A 20,458-nucleotide genomic window follows, 5' to 3' on the forward strand; every position below is an offset into this window, starting at 1 on the left:
TTTCCTACTATGAGTAAATGAGCAGTAGAGAAAGCAGCTGGAGTTATTCAGAGCAGCCAACTGAAAGCACCAAGTTAAAGTATTATGGTTGGAAGATAGAACTTAAAAGTGCAAATGGAAATGAAGGCAGAAGAGGGCAAGGGGGGAAGGACTGGTCTGGAGATGAGTGAAGTCCAGGTGTGAGCTGCTCACCTGAGGGGTTGTGGTGGGCTGTGCTGCCAAGGCATGGGACTGACATGATTAAAACCTCTCTCACGTTTCTCTTGCCCTCTCTGGATGGAAGCATTCATGTGCAGCAAACTTCCCTGCTTTGGTGATGCTCTTTTCCTTTGGTTTGGTACTTTCAATACGTGTCACTTTATACCAGGAGTTCAGAGAGCTCGACTGAAGGAACGAGGTGGTGAAATGCTGTGCCCTTGTTTCTGAGGGCACTTTCTCAGTGCTGCAGGGCCAGCTATGCTCACATTCCCGTTCCCCTCTCCTGCCAGTCAATTTGCCTTTCTCCTTCTCTGTGCTCTGAGCGACTACATCGCCTCATCTCTCAGCGCGAGGGCACCGCTGCAGCCCGCGGCTCCGCTCTCGGGGTCCCGTGCCGGGCGCTGAGGGAGGTGGGCACAGGTGGTGCCCGGCTCGAGACCAACGGTCGCCGCGCTGCGGGAGTTCCCGCGCGGGTGCGGGGGGCGGGCGGCCCGGCCGCGCGTGGGTCCGGCAGCGATTCCCCTGATTGGCGCCCGCCGCCCGCAGGTTGCCGCCTCCGCTCCCCGCTGGGGCTTTTCTCCCCTCCTCCTGGAAGGGAAAAGTCCGTGTGCGCGCGTCTGCCGCCGGCCCCCACATAAAGGCACGGGAAACGGAGCCGGCCGCAGCCGCGGCGAAAGGCGACCGCGGTGAGCAGCCCGGGGATTTCCGGCGGCTCCGGGATCTCCCTCGTCCTTTGCTGGAAAAGTTTTGCTCGGAGAACGCGGCGCGGTTCTGTCAACCCGGGCTTCCCCTGGTGCTGTGCCCCCCTCCGCTCGGGCGGAGCGCGGAGGGCTGAGGGACGGAGCGCGGCGGGATGGACGGGAGCCCGGTGCGGGGCTGAGCGGCGCTGGGAGCGAGGCGCGCTCGGCGATGGCCCGCAGGGAGGGCTGACCGGGCGGCTGCGGAGGCTCCCGGAGCCGCTCCCGGGACGTGGCCCCGTCTCCTCGGCATGGCGGGGGCCGCCGGCGGCGGAGGGCCGCGCTGCCCGCAGGCTGTCGGACTGCTGCTCGGGGCGCTGCTGTGCGGAGGTAAGCGGGAAGCGCAGCACCAGTTGATCGCGCTTGGGCTGCGCTGGTTCGCAGCTCCTCGGGATGGCCGCTTGTTTTCCCCGCAGCGGCGTTAAATCTTTCTCCTTCTCCCCCCCCTCCCTCCGCCCCCGTGTCTCTTCTTTTCCTTTTCACATCCCTTCTGTGTTGTCTTGCTCCTTTCCCCCTCTCCCTTCCATCCTCTTATTTCTGCGCTCGTGTTTATGTGAATGGGAGCGAACCTTGCGAGCTCGCATGACTGAAACGAGAAGCGGAAAGTTTCCTCGCTTTTCGCGGTGTTTACTTCGTTATTGCCTGGTTATAAAGGGCTTTTCTCTGTGGGAATGGTGTTCCCGTGTGGAACGCGGTGAACCTCTAAGGAGCACCGGGCTCAGTGATAGTGCTGAGATTATGGAACATCACTCTTGGAATTTGGAGTTGTGCAGTAAGAGCTCCCGAGAATGGATAGAAGCAATTACCTGGAGGGAACGAGAAGATTGTTATCAGGATTACAGGGACAGCTGAGGAGCAGGTTTGTTTTAGCACAGAGGTCATTGGAATGATCTGATGCTTCGTCTTATCACTGAACTTCTGTGATCAGAGTCGCTTTGATAAAGGGAGATCTCTGAAGTGACCCAGGCATGTAAACTGTTTGAGATCCAAGAAGCGGCTTCCATGCAGAGCTGTGGGTTATTGCCATATCTCAGCACATCTTGTGATCTTGCTCTGGTCGCGTTAGTTGTGGACACGTTCTGCCTTTTTGGGAATGAAAACTTGCAAAGCTCTTTGCAATTCCAGCTGTTGTAGTCATCCCTAGCAATAGGAAAAGAAATCATTTTGCTTTTTATCCTCTTAATATTAGTGATGCTGTTTGACTGACATAAGAAGATTACTAATAAAAGGCTTTTCATTGTTTAGTTTGAACCAGTCCTGCTGACCTCTTACCAGGGCAGTTGATTGGAGGGGCACCATGGATGTGTACAGAAGCATCTTAAGAATGAAGCAAGGGCTGAACTGGTGGCAATATTTTTCCCATTCAGATTGGTGCAGAAAATAAAGTACTTGGCAGGAAATTGCACAGCCTCTTACTGCCAGTCATTTTAATATAGTACATTAAAACTAATGGACATCCTTGTGACTCAATGTGCCATGAAAGTGCAATGTGAAGTATGTAAATTATGGGACTTTGTTTTGAAAGCTGCGATCTGGAGGTGAGAATTGTATTAGCCTGTGTTCACTTTCAGAGTCTGCAGGAGATTAAGAATTTTAAGGAGTGCCTGGCACCTTTCTAGGGCACCATATCTCTTCTGCCATGCAGCTTTTACAGTTACAAATGCATCTTCTCCAGTCAGCATTTGCATTAGATTTAATAGAATTGGGCACTGATGTATGGACGCTTTCTTGTAAAAATATTTTCAGTTAGAGAAATATGTAGGTGCTGCTTCGTAAGGGTGGCAGAAAGTGCTACAGTGAGAGGTTATAAACAACCCAACCTCATTAAGCCATTTCTCTTTGCTGGAGCCTGGGTCAGCATTGACTCAGCCATGCTGTAAAAAATAGTCAGTATTGGTGCCACAGCCAGCCACTAACAGCAGCTGCTGCTGGGGTTTGCTGGGCTGCGTTCTTTGAGAATAAAAGATAAAATATTATTAATTCAGGGAAGGAAAGCAGAGCTTCTGAGCAGAGAATTTGCCTTTCTGCATTGCTGGGCACGGTGCTGTTGAGAAAAGAGCTGGTTAATTAAACTTATTAAATAAGGTGTTTGTATGGTTTCCTTGTGAGGCCCTAACAAGCATTTCATTTGCGGTCCCCTTGTGTATTTGCACTCTTTTTGTTGGTGTGTTAGGATAGCGATTGTTCTTGAGAGCCAAAGTCCAAGTAAATGAAAGTCACTTTATAGCTCGTAAGCAGAAACGTTTGTGAATGTACTGAGAAACTTACTATTATAGACAAGTTGTCATTTGCTATTTAAAGAGCTATATTTACTTCTCTGAACTCATTAACATCTCCTATCAGGCCTGAATTTCTAAGAAAATTCTCCTGAAATGTTGCCTTAGGCCTCAGCATGTCATTATGCTGTGGTTATTATCAAGCTAATAATGTTAATTCATTCAATCTCAAGAAAGAAGCTTGGCATTTCATTTAAGCCATGCCTCTAGTTAGACCAGGATGTATAAAAAGTCAGTGTGCAAAAGTGCTCTTGCATATAGGTGCGTGCACGTTCTTTACATACCAATTATTGGGTGCTGTTCCCTAGGTGGAAAGTATGTGTGTGAAATCATATTTACATAAGCAAATCCTAAGTGTATATATTCCTTTCAGGAAATGGCCTCTTTTCAGCAAAGTGCTAATGCATGTGCTTAAGCCTCTTCGTAGTCAGTAGGAAGAATTCGTGGGTTCAAGGTTAGATATTTTTAATTCTTTTCTTGAATCTGAGCACAAATGAAGTGAAGGCAAGTGTATGAACCTATTTCATTGTACAATGCATAGAAAAGCAGAATGCATGTATTCTGCTTCATCTAATCTCTGAACTAAAACACAATAATAGCAATCAGAAGCAAAGAATCCTAAGTAACACCTAAACATGAGTTTCAGGATGTACAGCTGGAGGATTGATTCCTTTGCTGAGAAGTGTGTGTGTATGTAGATACATGAAAGAAAGCACTGAACATGAGCAAGTGTTACATTTGTGTGGTGTTACCAGAGTTCTAGGTATTCAGGTAGACTTACAAAATGCAAGCACAGTTATGCATCCAGAGGCTGGTATATTACCTGCTTTTGTTCTGCTATTTTTTAAATCCAAAATGATGTGATAAATGGAACTTTCATTTGTATGTAATCAATTGATAAACAGCAGAGCATTAATCTTTCATAAATTTCAAAATATTATTAAGCATTGCCAAGTTATACTCGCTGAGATTTAAAGATGCAAATATTATTGAGAGTTGAGATTTAATTCTGCATTTTTTACCTCTACTGATGAAAAAGTACATCAGCACCACTGAAAAGTTGTCCTTTAATGAACAGCTAGAAACTGTAAATAATGGTATATTTGTCAGAAGTATTGGCATACAGACTTCCCTTGCTAGTGTTTGCAAAGTAAGGCTCCTCTACAGTAAGTGTCTCAGAGCTGTTGGTCGTAGTTGTGGTTAGAGTTGTCTTTTTGAAGGCAACCAGTCTAGAGACAGGTAAGTGTACTAAAGTTCAAAATCTCGAGATATTAATCAGATGCTGCCTCTACAGTCAGGAACACCACTGTCTTGCTGTCTGAGATTTTATCAGTAGTGTCCTTGTTTCTCTTGTTTGCTGTGATCATCATCAACAGCTGGTTAGTTGGTCTGCTAGCTTTTGATCTTTCCTTGGCCTTTTTGTCCAGTAGGTTCTTTTCAGTTCTTTTTAATATCTGAATTCTATAGTAATACAAATACAGGTGGTATCCTATAATGCTATAGGAAAATCGGATGTTAACTTCAGGTGTTTGACTGAAATTTGAGTGCTCTGTCCTTCCCAGTGGTGTGCAGTGACTTACTGGCCTTTGTCTCGGTCAAACTCTTGTCCTGACTTGCTCTTGCAGGCCTGAGTCCTTTCTATTTTATTCAGCCTCCCTTACAGACTCAGTACCCTGGCAAAACAGTTTCACAGTGTTCAGCTCTTCAAGCAGTTGTACTGTTTTGTGTTCTGTGGACTGGCTCAGGCTCTAGTGACAGATGTGACCCCTTTGAAATCAGGACGGACAAATGGTGCATTGAAAGTTCATAGCTTCTGCAGTCTCCTCACTTAGAGGTATCTGGCAAAAGCCTGCAGATGTATCTAGCTTTGAAAATAATTTTACTCAAGTACTGCCTGTGTCTGTTTTAGTTAGTAAATGGAAATACTCCCTCTTTGTCTATTTGTTCACATTTTTTTGGGTCAGTACACAGCCTCAGGTCACCATTTTTCTTTTCAACTCTAGTGAAATGACCCAGCGCATCCACTTTTCTATTTTCTTTGCTGTTCTAACGCGTATTAATCTGTTGAGCTTGAATTCCATAAACAAAGTGTCAGCCCCATCAGTAAAATTACAGGCATCTTTGCACCACTGGTCAATTAGCTGAGCTTTTCTTTAGGGAATTACATTTTGACTAAGTAGTTCTTTGCCACTACACTTAAGAAATGTGCTAATGTTGTACTATTGCACCACTGATCTTGGGTCAGTAACTTTGTGCTTGGAGACAGCCTTTTCTGGCACTTTTGCTTGAATAACACAGATCATACTAATCATAGTTCCCCTGTCGTTATCAAAAGCATTCTTTTACAGCTGCAGTTTCAGCAGCTTGACAGATGTAAACAGCTAGACATGGCTCCTTAAGTGGACACTTTATTATATGCTGCAGTAAGAATGTAATCGGATTTTACCATCAGTTAGTGCTACAAGTGCCATGTATAAAGTCAAGCACTTTGTTTGTTGTTTCTTCTCAGATAACGTTTTCAACTTTCTTCTGCAATTTCTATTAAACATGCAGTTTTGTAGAAGAATAGTAATATTTTGTTGTAATACCAGAGTACTACTTTATCCATTGGTTTCTGTTGCTACCAGAATTAGCGTTTCAGTGCTTTACATCCTATGTTCCTCTCTAAGACTGGGAAACACAAACTTGCTGCAAAGCGAGTGAGAATTGTTCCGTGAATTGCCCTCTTCAGTAATTTGAAGCAAATTCTAAGTCACAAAACAGTGGTTAGAAACTTGGCATTTATAGGGAAACTTCAGCGTTAAATAAACATCTAAAAGCCAGGGGAGAGCTTGCTGATTTTTTGAACAAATCCTTACTGGTCCCTCAAGCACAAGTGGAAGTTGGCTTCTCTGTACATGAAGAGGAAGCCTTAAGTAAATAAAAGGTAAGCTGATACCCTGTGATACCGGTGCAGCAGAGGGGCTTCTCCTCTCGATTCTGCTCTTTAGCTGCAACACAGAATCATAGAGGACAGATACAGGAGTGCATCTACCACAGTACTTCTAATGTATTACTTATGTAATTGCTGCCTTTTTCCACTTGATAAGTGCTTTTCAACTGAACTGTTCTTTCTTCAAAAGTATTTTAAAAACTGATACAATCGCAAAACAAAAAGGGGGAGAGAGTTTTAAGTCATTTCTTTTTTTATTGCTTATTTATTGCATCTAAATTCAATAACTTTTTCATTAAGGAAGCTGTTTCAGAAAACAATCATTTGGACTTTTTGTAAATGTATTCAGATATGAACTTAGAATAGCATGGATACTCTACAAAGCACATCATTAGTGCTTTTCTATAGTGTTGTTCTGATATTGCAAAAATGAATTGCCTCAGTATGACTTGTGTGAAAAGATTAATCATTACAAATGTCTATTGAAAAGCATTTTAATTTTACGTAGCAATTTAACTTTTACTTCCATTCTCAATGGCAAGAAAAGCTTCAACATTAGCTTCTGTCCTTGTGAAATTCCGTTTTCCAACCAGTTGCACTGCCTGAGCATCAGTACCTCACTGGCCTGAGCCAGTGTAAATTGTTTCTGCCCTCTTCCAAACCGAACAACCATCTGACATGCCTGATTCCTCTGAGAGCTGCTTCAGGGAGATAAAACACACAAAAAATGTGTTGTTGATTGTTGTTGGTTTGTTTTTTGGTTTTTTTTTTTTGTTTTGTTTTTAATTTTGCATCACCATGGGATCAACAGACTGCTTGTATAAGGAAAAAAAAAAAAAAAAAAGGATGGACTCAAGTTGGGGAGAGAATGCTAAGGTGATTGTGGTACTGCAGCCTAACACTTAGAGCAGTATGGCTTTAATTTGTACATGTGACACCATAGTAAAAGAAGAGATTGTTATGGGAATTGCTTACATGTATCCAATGCAGGATATTAAACACTAAGAGGTTAGAGAATGAAAGGCACTTGGTGAACCATGCCACGTTAATTTTTTGTTGGGTGCTTTTCTCCTATTGTTGATCCTGTACAAATAATAGTAATGGTTGCATTGATGTAGCGCCTTATTTTTAACTAAAAGAAAAAAGTCAAAGCCAACAAAAAAACCCAACAATGAATTAAAAACACTGCAATGCAATTAAAAAGCCTGTACTGTTATTGCAAACAGGACTGGTAGAATTGCTTGTTAGAATCAACATTAAGAGTTAGGTTTTAGTTTAAGTTCTCTCTCCATTAACACCAAGCATCTGCCTCAGATTGAGTAATTTATTTATTAATTTTTTTTCCAAAACTTCAGCCAAGAGTTCAGTGGTTTACAAGAACAAAGCTATGTGTGTGGGGGGAAGGAGAGGAGGGAAGCATGGATTTTCTTTTGTTTAAAAATAGTTACTCTTACTTGAGAAGTGCTGATACCCTTATGGAACTTGAGATCTGAAGAAAGTCTGTGGTTTATTTGGTGGGATGTCAAGTCAGAAATGTTACAAACAATGTTTGCTTGTGACAAGGAAGGCCTTGATGAATCCTTACAGTTAATGCTATGTAAATTGTTATGCTCTAGGCATATTCTGTGACAGAGCCCTTCTTTCCTTATGATTGCATATTCTGAGCTGCAGAAGTTTGATCTGGGCAAAGTGTAAGAGGTGTGGGTAGGGACACTGTCTATCTTTGTGCTCTCAAAGTGCTCCATCCCCTTCCCTAGCTGCAGGGGTGGTTTCTGGAAAATGAAATTGCTTCAGTGCATTAAAGGAAGGACAAAAACTAGAGAGCAAGATGTGGAGCGAAGTGAGCAAAATAAAAATGAAAAAGGAAACTGTGGTCTGAAAGGCAGCAAGGGCAAGGTCTGGGAATGGGTAGAAAAAGGTTAGGCTTTCTGTGTAAGGAGGAGACTAGAAATGTAGGGAAGGGTCTGCCTGGAGGTGGTGTGGAGGAGGAGGTTAGGGTGAGGGTTTGCCAAAAGATAGGAATCTTGGGGAAATAGCACTGAGGTCTGTGTCAAGGTCATGTCTTGGGACTGAGACTAAGACTGGAATAAGAAATGTGTAGGGGAGCACATTTGGGTTTACATCAATTTCTGATAGAAAGAAGGACTAAGGCCTGAGCAGGTTGGATCCAGAAGTACACAGCTGCTAGGATATGTTTTTTTGTCAAAGTCTGGAATGTAAAGTGGTCCTGTAGCAAAGGACTGTGAAGTGAAATACATGGTGATGAAACCATTACACAAATTAAGAGCAGGTCTGCTGCGGTGTCTCCCTGCCCCAAGGCCCTCTGTAATCAGGTAGAACCTTCCTGTTGACATGAATGGCTATGGATTCAGGCCCAGCTGCTTTCCATTTTAATTCATGATTTTAATTCTTGTAGTCTGCAACTGAATTGTTTGGTGTACCACAACTCTGGGACCTGTGTTGGAATGATGACACTGCCATGATGTAACTGGGCTGTTACAGTGCTTTTCTTATATGCTCTCATCTTCAGTGAATTTTCAGTCAGTGGTGTGTATGTGCCAGTGGAGAATCTAATTATGCATTATCCATCTTAAATCTTTTAAATCTCACTTATTTTTGCAAGAGCTGAACTTGTCAATGCTTGCACTTTTGCATTTTCAATGATGAGTTTAATATAGGATTTCTTCTGTGTATGCTCTGCTCTTCTAATGCATACCCGATATTTGATATTGTGCAGTAGTGGACTGATTGGACTGAGAAGATGTTTTTCTTTGTGTAATTTGGGATTTGCAAATGAATCATACAAAGTATGGGAAACGTGAGTGGAAAAGGCTGCACATTTTCTGAAGACAGCATCTGTGCCGTGAATTGCTTGCTTGAAGAATTTGTACGTGAGGTGCTTTGGCAGCACACATGCCTAACATAATTGTAAAGCCTGTGCCTCTCGTAAAAGCTGATGTGACATTACATGAGTTGGATTATTCTTGACTGGTCTCTTGTGATTGTCCTGGTATGTCTTGAGATTTGAATATACACAATAATGACAAACCTTACTGTTTTAAAACAAGTGTTCAATTTAGAAGAGTGACTCTAATAGTTGTTTTCATCTTTGATGTTTTCAAAAAAGACTGTCCTATGTTAGAAATACTATTGAATTTCTAGTGCTTTTAAATGCCTTCATGATTCTGTTGTTCATAATCATCCTGTCAATAACTTCAGAAAGAAATTATTAAAGGAATTCATAAATTAAGGTACATTCTTCCTATATACTCTTGTTCTTCTGTCTGCAAAGGGAAGATAAAGATATATATCTTTCTTAGTGGGAATAGCAAGAAATAGTAAGCAGGGTTCCCAGGTTTCTTTCATTCTTCCTCCAGCTGTGTGTGTGTGATTGCTTAGGTAACTTCTCTGATTTCATTTGCTCATCTGTCAAATGGCAATTACTGTGGCATTTATTATCTGATTGTCTTTCTGTTATTCATAATAGGAATGAAAAAAGAATTAGGAGGGGGTAAAACTGCAAGTCCTTTTTGCAAGATTTGTAACTGGTTACAAAGCAATATGAATTATTACTCTTTTTTTTTTTTTTAACCAAACATAGCCTCCCGATATGAGATCAGCATCACCTGATGGTACTCAGTAATTCACTAGATAAGCCCATTAGTCATATGTTTAGATTGAATCTGTAAGCTAATGTATCAGCAAAATGGTAGAGTGAATTTTTCCAACTCTGTGTGAAACAGTGGAAGGAGTATGTTGTTTTCTTTTCATCTGGAGCATCATGAGCAGTTTGTGGATGAAAGTAGAGTGCTGGTCTGGAAAGATGTGTAATGCAATGTCAATCTGGAAGGTCTTACTTCATTACTTTATGTACCATTATTCAATGAATCACAGATTCATGATGTTTCCGTGGCTATTTAACAGATTGAAGTTGGATATCACTGTGTTTCAGGCTCAAAGCTTTACCATTCCTCAAAGCTTCAGGCTTCCATTGAACTTTAGTCTTGGTTTTGAAAATTCATTTAGAATTAAATTAGCTGTAGCAACAGAACTGTGACACTTTAATAGGAATCATCAGATGACATTTAAACATGATCATGTAGTGCTGCAATGTCAAAACTGGTTTGGGGTAAAAATCGTGCCTTCAGGCAGAGTTGTTCAAGAGGGTCACAAAATGCAAACAGTTTATCTGAAGATTACTTATATTGGTTTGTTTTTGTGTTTACCAGGAGGAGGACCCACATTTGTCAGTTGAACATGAAGTTCAGAATGTCTGTAGGATTTTGGATCCTGACCTAGACCCTGAAAAGGATCTCATCTTTGTATGGTGAATCAAACTAACAGTGGTCCAAATACTTATATTTTAGGAATATTCTGATCTTTTTTTGTACTACGTGTCTCTTGTGCATGATCTTTGTTTATCATTTAATAAGATTATGTCACATTGAAGCCTTAGACCACAATGCACTCGTGACTTTTTGTAATTCATTATTTTACTGGACTTTTCTGAAATTAAAAATTGAGTTTTAGAATCTGTACATGAAATAACTACAGAGACACTGGCATAAGTTGTTAGCTCATCAAATCCCAGTTCCTTTGTAATTAAGGAAATTCTGCACCATGGGCACTTGGTCAAGTTAAAATTTATCTACTTATTTCAGTAGGAGCCTTGCCATTCATCAAGATTTCAGCCGGTATACGTATTAGTCTGTATGTATCTAACAATTCATGGATGCTTGGTAAAGTATCTTTGTTCTACCTAATTTTACCATGTATATGGTATGAAAAGATATGAAAAGAAACAGATTGGATGAAGAGGACACTTCTAGTGCTGTTCATGGGCGAAGAGCAGTTTTGTGTGAATCCTTTTCCAGCATTTACATATATTCATTTGCTGGAAGAGAGAAGCTAGTTCAAGATGCCAGATCTAATTTGGCACTGCTAGGCACTGTCAGAGTTGAATTGACTTTGGACGTCTTTTTATGTTAATTAGTCTGTTTGTAAGTGGTAGATGCTGTTTGAAAAATACTGTTTTGACATCCTCTGTTGGGGAATGTTAAAAACAATTCCTTGGAGTCTGTTCAAATTTTCCAGAAAATGTTTAATCAAAATAACATGATTGTTACAAGCAATGGAGTTTAAATAACTTATGCTTTTGTATTTCTTTGGGGTGAAAACTATGATAAAATACAACTAGAGCTCTATTATTCCATCCCTCATCTTGCTGTAGCCCTGCATGGGGATTCAGGAGGCACAGAGAGAGAATCTGACATTTTGGTGGAAGTTCTGGCAACATAGTTTTTATCTCTGACTTTATCTCCTAACAGATCATTTCATCCTTTCTGTCTTCACCTCACTTTTGATACTCCTGGATGTTAGTATTCTTTACGACCTGGAATAGCTGTCTGATACAAAAGAGAGATGGTAGTAAGGAAGGGCAATATTTTCATTGGTAGTCTAAAGAATTAGAATATCTTAGTTCTTCATGTTGTTCGAATGTTAAAACTCACTTCACTTTGGAGTATCAATATTGATGTGCTGATTACTGGCAGAAGTGTTCTAGATAATAATGTGTGCTGCTCACCTGTGTGATTCATCGACCCAAACGCGGATGTCTGCTTTAGAGTGACTTGTTTTGTGGGCTTCAGTTGAAGGTGTTGTCTGTACCTTTCCTACAATAGGATCACCAACTCAGCTACACATGAATGCTGATGTTATAACACTGTAAGTATAGATGAGATTAACTGAAGTCATAGAGACTTCTCTGAGGAGATAGACACACCTGGAACCTTTAAGTGGTCACAGTCCTTAGAAACTGTTTCTGTTTGAGCTCTAACTTAGGTTTATAGGCCACTGGAGTACTCTGTTCCCTCACCCACAGGTGAGTAAGAACTGTTTGCAGAGGGTTATTCAAACTGATATGCTGTTTTGACTCCAAAGTACAACCAAATCAACCATTAGTATTTCTTTATGCTGAGTGCTAGAGGTCCTAGCTGAAAAGATCAGTTCTGTAACCTTTTCTCTACTTATTATGGATTTGGTTACTCAAAACTATAAATCCAACACATACCATCTGTAGTAGAAATGCTGAGTGATGGAGCACCTGGTGGGAAGGCAGGGCCAACACAGGGGAGCTCAGGTGCAGGCAATGTACCTGAGTGATTGGAAGGGGTGGAGCCAGGATCCAGCCCTTCCCAGACCTCATTTAAGGTTTGGCAGTAGAGGTGAGGGGATCTTTTGCTGGAGGTCCCTGCATGCCTGTGGCTTTCTGAAGGTGAGTAGTAATTTTCTTTTTTTTCTGCATCTGCTGTATTTGGGTTTGTTCTTATTTGCTGTAGCTAGGGACTTTGTCACCATGCTGTTACTGCTGTACTTTTCAGTTGTGGGTTGCTATTCTCTGGTTGTATTCATTTCTGACAGTTTTTGAAGGCACATCTTTGGGTTTTTATTGAGATTTAAGTTCTATGCTAGCATGCTATAAATATAATTAACACTAATATTTGAATTCATTCTGAATATACTTTCTTGTTCCCTGCCCTCCCTCCCCAGCATTTATAACTTTCAACTGAAAATGAAATCAAACACTGTAAGTTTTAGGGAAACTGTTTTCAAGAAACAGCAAATGTGAACCACATGGAGTACTCAGAATGTGAAGACTTAGTTTAAGAAGTCTTTTTTTCATTGGAAAAACTAACTCTAGTAGGTTTAGTAAGCAATATTTCAAAGCAGTTTGAGATGAAAAGTCTGTGGTGTAATTCATTGCATATGTGATAATTCCTACTGGATCAGTATTATATCAAAGACAGGGGAGTAAATTTCTTTTTGTGGGGGGCTTGAGTAGGTATTTTAAGGAACAAATTTACTTGCAGTTGTTTTGAGTGGCAGATATCTGCATGTCAGAACATCAGATAGAGATTAATTGGTTAGCTCCATACAGTATAATACCCTTTTAAAGTGGGACTTTCTCAAGCTGTAGCACTTTTAACTGAAGTTTTCTAAGCTGCATATTTTCTTACTGATTTGAGAAAGTTTTTTGTTAAGTGGTTCAGTTGTTTCCAAGAACAAATCCAGCTAAAAATTGAGTTCTAGCCAGCAAGAATCATTTCTCTGAGTAGTACTATTTGGGTTAAATCCTGCAATTTTCACTGTTAGAGGCAAAGATAAATGGTGTTTTCCTTAATCTCTTTCTGAAATAGTGATGAATAAAAATGACTGCTAGCGTTCATACATAAGTAAGATTCATGACTGCAGATAATACCTGCAAGCGTGTCACAGCACTGTTAGAAAAAAGAACCAACATAAAACTGGGATAAAAATGCTTTTGAAACCGTATAACTTTTGGGCAACTTCCATGAGAATTCTATTCTAAGTTGCCAGAGCTTTGAGCCTGCAAATTGAGTTTACTCTATTTTTAATATAAAATCAAGAGGTTGACAGCTATGTTGCTATGTGAATCTTGTGTCTGTGGAGCACGCAATCTCAGATAAGGAGATGTTTCCCTTTAACTGTTATAAGCCATGATGGGACCAATTTTTAGGGCAAAAACTGAAGCTACAGAAGCTTCCTTCCGTGCTCTCGGAATGTCTCATTCCTTTGCTCATTTCTATGCTGAGCAAGGGTGGAAGCAATCTCAGTGGATGAAAGGGGTTAAGGAACAGGTGGTTGTTTATGGCTCTGCTGTCTCATTCCATGCGCAGGATGGATAGTTTTCTGGGGGGAAAAATAACTTTGTTGTTGTTCTGAATGAGGTTATTGTCTGTGGACTTCTGCTTCATTAGTTACAGAATCTGGAAGGTGCATGGATGTAATGGGCTCAGCACGACTTTTTTCTGAATCTATACAGAGAATTTTCATCTTTTTTTTCCTCGCTTGGTGTTGGTGACAGCATCCTGGAATGTATTTTCAGTAGCCCATTGAAGACCATGTGACTGCCCTCTTGAACCAAATGCAAACTGCAGAAGAAAGATAGGGGATATATGATTCTGAACATGTTATGTTACAGCTCAAAAACTTCCCTAGGCATTCAGGGCTCTGCTTTCTGAATCTCTACTTTATTTTTACTTTCTGTATCCAGACATGCTGGATAGGTTTGCAGATTAGCTTAGAAGAATGACTGAAGAAAGATAATGTTGGTTAAAACAGCTCAGTAACGTTGTGGAGAATTATTTTCTATTCTTGTTCCTGCCATGGAGTTGATGCGATACTTTAAAGAAAGCAGATTTTCATGCCATAATTTTACATTTTTTAGATCTGTCCTTAGAGTAAGCAAGAGATTTGCTCTGAGTTAACACTAATACTTTGAGAAATGAGGCTGTAGGTTTTCTAAATAAGGAGTTTGTATTAGCAGATACTTCTGAGTTAAGTTACTAATTTAGCTGCGGTGCAGTTAAAATTACAGAAAATGCTGTCCTAGGGAAGTGTTGTGCAAGTAAATGAGTTAATATTTTTGAAATGCTCTGTGGGATGCCATGAAAAGCAACACAAAATGACACTGGGGTAGTAATAGTTCAGTGCAACACTTAAATATTGTCTTGGATTAGTACATAAGGTTATACGTAATGATAAAGAAATGGTGAGCTGCTGTCTATTCTTTCAGCCTTAGAACTTATTTGGAAGCATGAATGTCATTAAAGGCTGTATCTGAATGCATATGTATGTGGGCATGAATTAAGTTAAGTCTGGATTTCCTTATTACTTTTTTTAGTGCTTTACTTGGCAGATGTAACATTCTTTTTTTCTTTTTGTGAAGAAACCTTCTGGCTCATTGTAGGCTATTCCTGCTGCTTTTTAATATCCTTTGAGATTGATTCATGAAGTGCCAACATCTTGAACTGTGGAAAAAGAGAAAGACTTTAAAGACGCTGAATACATGGGAATGGATTTGAACTCGGACTCTTTCAGTGCCACTTTAATCTGAAAGAGGCATCTTGTGATTCAAAGAACTTTAGCTGTTAAGTAAGGCCATTAACTCCATCAGTTCTATTTTGATAAATACTCAGCATTAATTATCAAAGAGTGTAAAGAGTGTTTAGATCTGGTTTATTGGAATATTTTAGGAAACGACGTATTTCTTGGTTAACTTTTCAGTATGTCAGTTTGTGAAAACTACTTAGAAGAAAAAATTGTCCAAATAGGTAGATGAATGTCACTAACACAAAAGCATTCTTGAATCCAAGTGACTTGATTTTAGGTAAATGCATGTTTATGTTTCACTAGCTTGATAGTTCATTGCAGAGAATGATATCATAAAGAAACAAAAGCTCCAGTGAGCTGACTGAAAGGGAGACTTTTCACCTTTGAAGGTGATGATATCCTTTGGAAGGTAGCAGATGCTCCATTAATTCACTGTTTTCCCAGAAGAGGGAAGAATTAAATATTTAGAGAGCAAATCAGAAGTGTCTTTTTAAGGAATCAGAAGTCCATTTGATGGTTATGGAGTTCCTGAATGCTTTCTGAAGTGCCTATCTTCACCCTATGTGATTATATTTTCTTCTATTTACTTGCTCTTTACCAGCTAAATTCAGTACATAAGATTCCTTAGCTGGACAGCCAGAATTTTATCCTAGTGTATATCTGGTAAGAGGGCTATCTTGAAAGTAAAATGCTTTGTGCTCTCTTTTGTTTTCAGTGTTACCACAGACCTGTTATTTGTAGCTCGGATGGATAATTTCTGGAAACCTGTTTAGTTTCCTTAGGCTCATTTTCACACTTTTTTCCTTATGTCATCTGTTAAAATAATTCTGAAGGAAATGTGGCATTCAAATAATTGTAACTGAGAACAGAAGTCTTCAATTTAGACAGTTCAGCAACGCTGTGTTACAGAACTACAAGCTTTTCTTTGATAAGCAGTATTGACCTGGAGGATTTCTCATAAGTTCAGTGGGGTTGGAAGCATCATGGTCTATTATGAAACCTAGACTGAAATGCAGAGTTTTAATACAGGTGAATCCAGAAGCTCTGCTTTGTTCAAGTCTGGACTTGAATGAAGCACATTGGACTGTCTGTTCTGTACATAGAACAGCTCAGTATATCACCAAAACAACATCAGACAGTTTAACTTGCTGCTATTCCTACTCAAGCTGCTCACATCCAGATTATATGTAGACACATCTGCAATTATCCTTGCATCTTGCCCCAATCCTTGGACCTGTCCTCAAGAGCTGTGTAGACACAGGCATTGTGTCTCCTACCTGTGATAGCAAGTCCATCATTTCCATACAGTGTGTACCAGGTGCAGATTTGGGCTTTGGCCAGAACAAAGTTTATTGCCTCTTGTTTTATACTTTGCTTGTTTTTCAAACATGGCCATTATATTGGCCAAGTACCCATAATAAATTATTTTTATGTATCTAATTGATTCTCAATGAAACGCACCAATCCATTAAGGATTCTGGACTAAAAACTGTAGCTCGTTATTTGTTCTTGTGGTGTATGACATCAGTAGAATGCCACAAGTTAATTACATTCTTAATTACAGCTTTGTATTGAATTAGGGACCTATTATACATAGAATAATTGAAAACCTGCTGAGATCATGTCTGGTAATATCTAATTGTATCCCATGACTTTTTTTTTTCCCCCTAAACTTTAAATAAATACTGGTATTTCATTTAGCATGGTTTTAATTAATTGACAAGAGAAATGTAATTAGAGCTGAGGCAACAGACCAACTGTATTAAAATAATCACTCCCAAATTAATCACATTTTGGGGAACAATTAAGTTTCCAGAGCAGAAGCTGTTCTGTTGCATTTCTGGAAAACCTTGGGCAGACACAGCTGAAGAAAGCATTTGCTGCTCATAGAGGAGGAGAAAGAACTCAATGTGCAGAGGTATTCAGAGTGCTCTTTCAACCTAAAGAAACTCGATATCCTTGTAGCTTCAGGCATCAGTGACCTAAGAATAGCACAGGAAGAGAACTGGAATCCCATAATTTTCCTGGGTGTTCAGAGGGGCAGGATGTGACTGTATATCACCAGTAACACAAGAGACTACTGATGACCTGAAGAGCTGAGATGTTATCCCAGCTTTTCTTGGCTCCAGTAGAATTACTAGCTAGCTGCCAGGAGCAGAAGAGTTTCACCTCAGCATCAGTGAATGCGTGTTATGCCTTGGGCTCCTTGAACTTCCTGTCCATGCTTTCCAATGTGCATCTGCCTGGTTGTGGCAGTATTCTGGAGGCTGCTTTGCCATCTACCATCCTGAGAGCTCTGTTGCAGGTAACAGGAAAATGTTTTGTTTTGTCTTTTCCTTCTCTCTGAATGTGTTTATCTGCTCCTACCACTGATATCAAGAGCAAGTAGTTAGCTGAATTAGGCAGGATCTAGAAGTGAAAATGTTTATCAATAAAATCTTCTCTAATCTTAGGCAGAACTGCATTTTAAAGGAGTTATTTGATGATGTGCTTCTGAGTAATATTTTTAATGACCATTTCTGAGGCTGAAATGCAAGCAAGAGGTTTGGATACGTCCCTATCTCATTTTCCTTTTATATAAGACTTGAAAGTTGCTTTTGGAAATGATTATTTTGTATGCAATATATGTTACGTATAAAAGCTACTTATTTAAACTGTAATAAAGCTTTAATTCCAGGATGGAGAGTATCTTTTTTTTTTTTCCAGAAAGATTCATTTATTTCAGGAAATAGTTATGTTTCCTTTTTGTAGCCTTAGTTATAGGATATAATGTTTTTCTAGTTGATATCTTCAAAAACTTTGTTAGCATATTTAAACCTATCTTTATATAACTATGCATATGCTTTGTTTATAAATGAAGAGCATATGCAAGGATAAAAATGATGCGCAAGAGCAGGTTTGAGATCTCTCTGTGCCTGGACACAAGCAGAAACGCTAAGTACATCAACTGCAAACTGGCTGGCAGCCATAGCACATAGAATGAAGGGAATGTTTGCCTAAAAGACTAGATTGTGTCAGGCATGACTAAGCAGGAATTCTAGCTAAAATGTGTTAGCACATTGAATGCTTAGAGGAAAATAAGAACGTTTGTGGTCTTATCTTTGTTCACTGGAGATGAGATTTGATATTTTTTTAATATAAAAATCAGGGAAGGGAAAAACCAACAGTGCAAAGTTCATTTCCTTAAAGAAAGCTGTACAGGTGACTGAATATTTTCTGTATCTCTGTTTCTTCTGGAATACGCACCTTTTCTAATATCCTTGTAGCTCATCAAGCACTGGACTAGCAGCAATTAAAGCTTTAATTATGCCCATGCGCTGAACTGACCCATTGAGAGAAAGGGTGAGACTGCATGAAGGGGAGGGCACTTCAAGAGAGTAAAGTGATGAAAGGCAGCAGTAGCCAGGGCTTATATTTTCTTATTTATTTATTGTATTTTGTTATTGTTTACTCTTGAGGATAAGAGCTGTTCGTATGCACGTATGTTGCAGGATCTGCTTTCTTCTGAATTTCTAGGTATGTGGAAAGGGACAGCAGGGTCATAACTTCTTGGAGTAAGTTATCTAATAGGTCAAATAGCAAAGAACTAACAGCAGTAAAAATTTTCTCCCTTTAGGTCCTTTCATAGGACCTTTGTTTACAATGGACTAAGATATTATTTAACCTTTTTTTTTTTTTCCTCAGTGAATGAGAAGAATTTGTGGGGAAGCATGTGATTTGTACTTCACTTTTTTGACATTAAAAATACTTTCTTTCAGGAGGAGGTCTGTAGTAGTTGAATTGTGCTCGCGCTAGGTAGATGAGAACCACTTGCTATAAGGTTTCTGAAACATTGTTCCTTTTAATTATAAATGTGGAGAGGATGCTGCTGACGTACATTTTCCTGTTTGATTATTAGTCTTCTGTTATGGACTGTCATGTTCTTTCCTCAGTACTTCTCTTATATTAACCTGACTGGATATGTTTTCAAATTGGTGAATGGATAACTGTATTCATGTTTATGTAATTTGGATAGACTTAGCATGTGAAAGACTACAACCTGCCAAGGTTCTGGAAACACCTAGAATGCAGAAAAGAGGGATGCTGAAGGCTCACAAACTGTGTAGGTCACTTTGAAAGTAATGCCTCCTATGTATTTCCATCAAAACCACAACAGAGCACAGTAACATTGTTTGATAGAGCAAGTTCTCAGCTGCAAAACACTATTTTCAACATAATTTCCACCATGGAGGGATTCAATTCCATACCTTTGTTTCATGTACACTTCCATGTCAGATGCTGTTCTGTCAGACTGCTGCTCTGCTGCCATCTGTCACATGGCAACAAAATGTAATGGAATACTGACAGGAAGATTCAACCTCTACTGCCATCCCATCAATGTCCATCTCTGATGTTATGGGCCAACATAATAACATAGAAGGCTTGTGCTTTCAGAGCAACCCTTGTAGACCATGGGTCTTCATTTCCCATGTTTCTGGTAATATGGGAAAAAAAATTAAACAATGAAGCAGACACGAAATACTGTTGTTTAAAATAAGGATATTTTTAAAAAGAAGCAAAAACCAACAACAGTGCTGTCATTGGAGCTAGAAAGCACTACTGAGTGTGTTCAGCCTAGCCTGAAGTGAACGATTGCTTTCGTTGTCTCAATGGGAAAAGGCTAAATTACTTGTTTTTATTCTATGAATAGCAGGAGTCAATTGGTGGGAATTCATGTAAGAAACCTTGTGTGAGACCTACCTGTGGGATTCAGAAAAAACACGAGAATTTTCTGGAAATGTGAAGTCAGAAAATGCATTGTAGGAACGCTGGTTATGCATCAGATATACATTGCAGACCAAGAATATTCAGCATTGAGATAAAACTTACATCCAGGCTGCTTGTATAGAGCTCATGTTGTGATAAGTGTTGGTGGACAAAACAAAGGGATCAGAAGCCTACATTTGTGAAATTAACCAAGTTGACAAGTGATTCCTGGAGAAGTCCTGTCTCCTGAAGGCTGTAGAAGTGCTTACGTGGGATTAACTGACAGTAATGGGCAACTGTCTTTCTGATCTTCCCCCAGTTTACCTTAAGCCTTCCATTTTTCAGCAATAATACTAAATGAAGTATCAGCTGGACAGCAGCCAGGTGTCGGCACATAGCAGAAGGTTTTAATTCTGCTTTTAGTGACTTGATAAGTGGTTTGCTAATATAAGCACAACTTCCCTTCTCAGTTGGACAGCTTGAGAGTGAAGATGAGCATGACACTGCCGTATCATCGTGTTTTGTTAGAGCTTGTTAAAGCTCTAATTGTTACAGCTGTCTCTGTAACACGTTGTCTCAGTATTATAACATCTATTTGATTATATACAATGACAGTAAGGAGATAATAATTATCTGTGAAGACTTTGCCTCTCAGA

The 20,458-nt window shown here is 39.8% G+C and overlaps 1 protein-coding gene across 2 annotated transcripts in view; it reads left to right on the top strand.

Moving 5' to 3' along the window:
- Nucleotides 1-1,004: 1,004 nt before the first annotated feature.
- TMEM132C (transmembrane protein 132C) overlaps nucleotides 1,005-20,458 on the top strand; it is a 180,207-nt gene continuing 160,753 nt past the window's right edge. Inside the window, exon 1 of one of the 2 annotated variants that reach the window (XM_052690812.1) lies at nucleotides 1,005-1,265. In XM_052690812.1, the coding sequence (XP_052546772.1) occupies nucleotides 1,187-1,265 (79 nt within the window). In that variant the 5' untranslated portion in view covers nucleotides 1,005-1,186. Of the gene's footprint in view, nucleotides 1,266-12,263; nucleotides 12,418-20,458 lie in introns of those variants that run through there. The other variant, XM_052690813.1, reaches the window with a different exon arrangement.

The sequence above is a fragment of the Tympanuchus pallidicinctus genome, unplaced genomic scaffold, assembly GCF_026119805.1.
Source record: "Tympanuchus pallidicinctus isolate F22 unplaced genomic scaffold, pur_lepc_1.0 scaffold28, whole genome shotgun sequence".
Classification (NCBI taxonomy): domain Eukaryota; kingdom Metazoa; phylum Chordata; class Aves; order Galliformes; family Phasianidae; genus Tympanuchus; species Tympanuchus pallidicinctus.